The 6,238-nt window shown below is 51.9% G+C and overlaps 1 protein-coding gene across 2 annotated transcripts; it reads left to right on the top strand.

The window, feature by feature from the left end:
- The first annotated feature begins 3,569 nt into the window (after window positions 1-3,569).
- On the top strand, window positions 3,570-6,238 carry APOA5 (apolipoprotein A5). 2 transcript variants are annotated; one of them, XM_074400637.1, is made up of 4 exons: window positions 3,570-3,658; window positions 4,269-4,349; window positions 4,464-4,575; window positions 5,087-6,238. In XM_074400637.1, the coding sequence occupies exons 2-4, from the start codon at window positions 4,301-4,303 to the stop codon at window positions 6,024-6,026; spliced, it is 1,101 nt and encodes a 366-aa protein (XP_074256738.1). In that variant the 5' UTR covers window positions 3,570-3,658; window positions 4,269-4,300; the 3' UTR covers window positions 6,027-6,238. The 2 variants fall into 2 exon arrangements, with proteins under 2 accessions (XP_074256738.1, XP_010332822.3); XM_010334520.3 differs by having other exon boundaries at window positions 4,266-4,349.

Here is a 6,238-nt window from a genome sequence, read left to right as displayed (position 1 = left end):
GTTCTGACCAGTGGGATGGGAGAAGAAGTTAGATTTTTGCCCTTAAAAGAAAGGAGAGTACACTCTCTTCCACCCTTCCCCCTTTCCAGTGGCTGGATGTAGACATGGTGGTCAGCTATCCTAGATCATTCAGACAAGGGAAACACATAGGCATATTAGAGCCTCCAGACAGAAGAAACTTAGGATCCTGGACAGTTTTGCAGAGCAGTGCTCCCATACCACTGTGAAGTTTTGTATAGGAAAAAATATAAATTTCTAACTTCTGTAAGCCACTGTTATTTTGGGTCTCTCTCAGAGCAGCCAAATTAATAATTTAACTAATATATTCTCTTTCTGTGATTCTTCTCTATTTTGACTATACTTCTACTCCTCTGCCCCTCTTTTAGATGGGAGGTGCTGCTCCAAGCACTAACTCAGAATATAGACCTCTTCCTCTTGCAATGGTGCCATCTTGTAATTCTTAGCTTCTACTGTATGGGAAGGAAGAAAAAAGTATGGAGAACTCACATCCACTCTTCACTGTCCTCAAACAGAAGTCACCCACTTTTTTCTGCTCACAGCCCATTGGCTGGAACTAACTGTATGGCCCCAATTTAATTGCAAAGGAGCCTGGGAAGTACAGCACAGCACGCGGATCTTTGGAGAGCATTATTTTCCTCTGTCAAAGCCTTCTTTTTGTGTGTGTGTGTGTGTTTTTTTTTTTTTTGAAATGCAGTCTTGCTCTGTCACCCAGGCTGGAGTGCAGTGGCCTGATCTCAGCTCACTGCAACCTCCACCTTCCAGGTTCAAGCACTCCTCCTGCCTCGGTCTCCTGAGTAGCTAGGATTGCAGGCATGCGCCATCACACCTGGCTAATTTTTTTGTGTTTTTAGTAGAGACAGAGTTTTACCATGTTGGCCAGGCTGGTTTTAAACTCCTAGCTTCAAGTGATCCACCTGCCTCAGCCTCCCAGAATGTTGGAATAACAGGCGTGAGCCACCGCGTCCAGCCAATACTGACCTCAGCGCTTTTCTTTTCTCCTGGCATACACACTCCCTAGAGAGTTCATCTACTCTCAAGTCTTTCACTGCCCCTATCTTCTGATGACTCTCAAATCTCAGTCTCCATCCAACACTTCTCTCCTGGGCTTGAGACATCTGTATCCAACTGCCAGAACATCTCCAGTGGAGAGCCTTTGGGTGCAAGGCACCACTAGTCTGTGGGTACAAGTAGTCACCTAAAGTCAATTCTAGTGGCTTTCCATCCACATATTTTTCCATCCCATGGAAATGCACTCTTTCCAAATATTCTGAGTCTCTATTCTCCTTTAAAGACTGTAGTTTTGTGACTAGATGGTAGCTCCTGTTGCTTTTTTCCTTTCAAGTAAATTTTCTCTTAGGAGGCTTCTTAGCCATTATCAAATAGACCGCAACTGGGCTTGCCCTATGCCTATCTGAAACCCAGTCTAGGTTCAAGTTAGGATTCCTGTTAATCTGAGCTCTCACTTCCTGTCCCAGCTTGCTTTTCCTCAGGAGGCTCCTGTTGGTGAAAGAAACAATCATCCCCTACGTTGCTCAGAAACCTGGGAATCACTGGGATTTTTTCTTCTCCTTCACCTTCCTCATCTGATCAGTCACCAAGTGCTATCAACTCTGCTGCCTTAGTATCTCTCAATATCTACTTACCTATCAAATATTACTGCCATGCTGTACTTCAGGCCTTCTTTTCTCATCTGGATTACGGAAATATCCCTAAATAGTTTCTTTGCCTTCTGTCTGGCCACTCTCCTGAGTGATCTCTCAACATGTACCTTTCAGTGACTGCTCGCACAAGGCCCCTTGTGACCTGGTCAGTCTAGTCTCTCGAACCACTAGAGCCAAGCACCTGATACTGGCCACAACTCTTACAGTGTGATGATGGACAAGCCACTTGATCTCCTCAAACCTCAGTTCCTAAATCAAATGAATGATTGAATTCAGTCACTCAACTTTGTATGGATTAGGCACTGTGCAGAACATACTAGTGGATATAGGGATGAATTAGAAAAAGCTGCTGCATTCAGAGGGCTCTCAGACTCATCAACAAATTATTGTATGGTGAGATAATAAGTGCTATAATCCAGGGATATACAGTGTTGTGTGAATAATGTGGAATCAGTTTCTCTCCAGAGCAGAAAAAGGGGAAGGCAGAAGAGGGCATTCAAAGTGATACCAGAGTTGTGCAGCAGGGGATACTATTGTCCCTTCAAATCCTTTCTTTTCTTCTTCCCAAGTAATAGAGTCCTTTTTCAGCTGGCCATTCAGCCATCCAAAATAAAAGCTGTATTTCCCAGCTTCCTTTTCAGCTAAGTGTAGCCATATGACTAAGTTGTGGCCAATGGGATGTCAGTATGAGAGGTAAGAACGGTATCTGGGACATGTCTTTAAACGGAGGGAATGCATCTTTTTCCTTTTCCTCCTCCCTGTTCCCTGGGAGGTGGACTTGGTGGCTGGAGGTAAAGCAGCTGGAACTTGGACATGAGCCCCTTGTTGACAAAAATAGCACAAGATAGAAGCAGCCCTGGGTGGCCTACATTCACATGAGAAAGAAATGAGATTTCATTTTGTTTAAGCTATTCTCTTGCATACATACATACGTGTGTGTGTATACACATATACACACATACACACATATATACACATATATATGTATGCAAGAGAATAAAAAATATATGTGTATATATACACACACACACACATATATTTCCCTTGCAGCTAAGTCTAATTCTAACTAATGCAAACTAAGCCTAAAAAATGACTATATACTCACCAGGAGATAGGCTATTTCAAGCAAAAGGAATAGCCTGTATAATGGCTCAGGGAATGCTGTGGTTTTACGTGGCAGGAGATGAGACTGGAAATGAGTTGGGATAAGCCACAGTGGAGGATGAATTAAATGGGCAGGAGTGTGGCAGAAAGACCTGTCGGAAGCTATGAATGCAATCAAGGTGACAGACAACGGTACAATGATAGTACTGGAAATGGAGGAGAGGGGATTGATTCAAGAGGCACTTAGGACCAAGAACCGGGAGTTGTGCACGTGTGTGTATGAGTACAATAGATAGAGTGGGTGTGTCATCAGAGAAGATCTGAGTATTTGGGCTTGCTCTCCTCAGATGCCCTGTGAGTGGAGTTCAGCCTTTCCCCATGGGGCATATCCTCCTCTTGCTCCAGTTTCTGGGGCTCATGGTCCTTGGCCCAGGTGCCTCTTGCTATCTCATCTTCACCCTGCCTAGCTTCCCTTGCTTGTTCCAGGATTATTCCACAAAGGGGGATGTGGGGGGTTCTTTAACCCTATGAATACTGGCTCTCCCCAGGCTGCCTGAGGGTCCTGTAGTGGAGCTGTCAGGGGCTGCTCAGGCTCTGGCTGGCAGCTGGACACTGTCTCTGTCTTGCTGGCAGGGACACAGTGCCTCTGAGTAGTTGTGTAAGAAGGGGCCCTTTGCAGATAAACAGGCCCTTCTCTATTGGTGGGCCAGCCAGCAGGTCAGTGGGAAGTTAAAGGTCACAAGGTTTGGGGGAAACTGGGTGAGGAGTTCAACCCCATTCTCAGTAAAGCTTCTGGGAAACACTTCTCTACTGGGGCAGCCCTGACACCAGGGCACTCATTAACCCTCTGGGTGCCAGAGAAAGGGCAGAAGGTAAGTGCTGGGAGGCAGCTGGGGTCAACCTCTTTTGAACCTCCACGTGGTATTTACTCAGAGCAATTGGTGCCAGGGGCTCCGGGCCATGGAGTATAAAGCAGAATATTTGCTCTCTGTGCCCAGATGTGAGCAGGTGAGCAGCTGGGGCAGAGGGATGGGGGCCGCAACCCTAAGGGAGGGCATGGCAGGTGGCCTCAGGGGAGAGCCTGGGGTGGCCCCCAAGACATCCTCTTGCAGCACTTTGGCAGAGTTGCTTCTTTGCCCTCGTTATGCCTCAGTTTTTCCCACCATGAAATGGGCGGGAGGGGGAAAGGTGGGCAGGGAGAGGTGGTAGAAGTGGCCTAGGGAGCTGCTCCTAGGGTTGGGGACCTTTATGAAGGGGCTAGAGCACCCTGCTCCCTGCTATCTGACTGAGGTGGCAAGGGCACACCCTCTCCCCGTGTCTGAGGAAGACACTCCAGCCTCTTTGACTCATTTAGGTCAGGACTCTTGAACCCCAACAGCTCTGTGCTCCCCACCCCAAGGAAGGGTTAACAGGGTTTTGAGCAGTTGTCCCTGTAGAGGCCCCCTAGGTCATGTCCCTTCCTCTGCTTCTTTCCCTAAGCAGGCCTCCCTCCACTTGCCTTCTCAGAGCAGATAATGGCAAGCATGGCTGCCGTGCTCACCTGGGCTCTGGCTCTCCTCTCAGGTGGGTCTCCGCCCCGGACTTCGACGTGGGGGTGTGGGTGGGGGCTGGCCTGAGGGCCCTGTCCACCCCGGGGGAGGAGAGCCCAGGCCCTGATCACCCAGTGCCTCTCTGCAGCGTTTTCGGCCACCCAGGCACGGAAAGGCTTCTGGGACTACTTCCGCCAGACCAGTGGGGACAAAGGCAAGATGGAGCAGATCCATCAGCAGAAGATGGCTCGTGAGCCCGCGTGAGTGCCCAGGGGAAGGGGCGTGGGCGAAGGGAGGAGACAGCTGGGCCATGCCATGATGCCCTGCCTCTGTGGCCCCTGTTGGGACAGAGGAAAGGAGCAGTGCTAGGTCTGCCCGCAGATCCCGGCCATCCTGGGCTCTTCAGCGCCCTCTGCCTGCAGCCCCTGCCTTAACAACTCTATAGCTGTTGCCCGTTTGACCACTGAGGCGCGGGACCTGGGATCGCCCGGGAGGACCCCTGCTACGGTCTCCAGAATCAAAGGATGATGTGGCGCATCTGTGCTTCTTTGATCAGTGTTGTAGGTCTGGATTTGCATGTGCAATGTGTTTATGCTTCGTGTGTGAGGAGTTGTGACTGGCCAGGGTTAGGACAAGAGCCCCTGATTTTGGGGCCAACGCCCTGCGTCCATGGTCCTCTAGGGCCTAGAGGATCAGTGCGTGACGACTTGGGGACAAGAAAGATGATGGGGGCTAGCAGTCTGACAGCCTGGATATCTTCCCCTTCCCCAGGAGCCTGAAAGACAGCCTTGAGCAAGACCTCAACAATATGAACAAGTTCCTGGAAAAGCTGGGGCCTCTGAGTGGGAGCGAGGCTCCTCGGCTCCCACGGGACCCGGTGGGCATGCGGCAGCAGCTGCAGGAGGAGTTGGAGGAGGTGAGGGCGCGCCTGCAGCCCTACATGGCAGAGGCGCACGAGCTGGTGGGCTGGAATTTGGAGGGCTTGCGGCAGCAGCTGAAGCCCTACACGATGGATCTGATGGAACAGGTGGCCCTGCGCGTGCAGGAGCTGCAGGAGAAGTTGCGCGTGGTGGGAGAAGATACCAAGGCCCAGCTGCTGGGGGGCGTGGGCGAGGCGCGGGCTTTGCTGCAGGAACTGCAGAGCCGCGTGGTGCAACATACCGGCCGTTTCAAAGAGCTCTTCCACCCGTACGCCGAGAGCCTGGTGAGCGGCATTGGGCGCCACGTGCAGGAACTGCACCGCAGTGTGGCTCCGCACGCCCCCGCCAGCCCCGCGCGCCTCAGCCGCTGCGTGCAGGTGCTCTCCCGCAAACTCACACTCAAGGCCAAGGCTTTGCACGCACGCATCCAACAGAACCTGGACCAGCTGCGCGAAGAGCTTAGCCGCGCCTTTGCAGGCACTGGGGCTGAGCAGGGGGCCGGCCCGGACCCGGAGATGCTCTCCGAGGAGGTGCGTCAGAAACTCGAGGCTTTCCGCCAGGACACCTACCTGCAGATCGCTGCCTTCACTCGTGCCATCGACCAGGAGACTGAGGAAGTCCAGCAGCAGCTGGCACCACCTCCACCAGGCCACAGCGCCTTCGCCCCAGAGTTTGGACAAATGGACAGTGACAAGGCCCTGAGCAAGCTGCAGGCCCGTCTGGATGACCTGTGGGAAGACATCGCCTACAGCCTTCATGACCAGGGCCACAGCCATCTGGAGGAGCCCTGAGGGTCTACTTCAGGCCTATTCTCAGCTCCTTGTCTGGGGAGCCCTGACCCTGAGCCTCCAGCATGGTTTAGTCCTTGAAAGTGGCCCATTGGGTGGAGGGTGGAAGGTCCTGTGCAGGACAGGGAGGTCACCAAAGGGGCTGCTGCCTCTCGCATATCCAGCCTCCTGTGACTCCCCCATCTGGATGCATTACACTCACCAGGCTTTGCAAA

Source organism: Saimiri boliviensis, chromosome 6 (genome assembly GCF_048565385.1).
Source record: "Saimiri boliviensis isolate mSaiBol1 chromosome 6, mSaiBol1.pri, whole genome shotgun sequence".
Lineage (NCBI taxonomy): Eukaryota > Metazoa > Chordata > Mammalia > Primates > Cebidae > Saimiri > Saimiri boliviensis.
This window is presented reverse-complemented; position numbering and strand designations above follow the sequence as displayed.

Coding starts and splice junctions, on each gene's coding strand:
- APOA5 (XM_074400637.1), top strand. CDS start 4,301: ATGGCAAGCATGGCTGCCGTGCTCACCTGGGCTCTGGCTCTCCTCTCA. Junction 4,350..4,463: donor GGCTCTGGCTCTCCTCTCAG/GTGGGTCTCCGC, acceptor GCCTCTCTGCAG/CGTTTTCGGCCACCCAGGCA. Junction 4,576..5,086: donor AAGATGGCTCGTGAGCCCGC/GTGAGTGCCCAG, acceptor CCCCTTCCCCAG/GAGCCTGAAAGACAGCCTTG.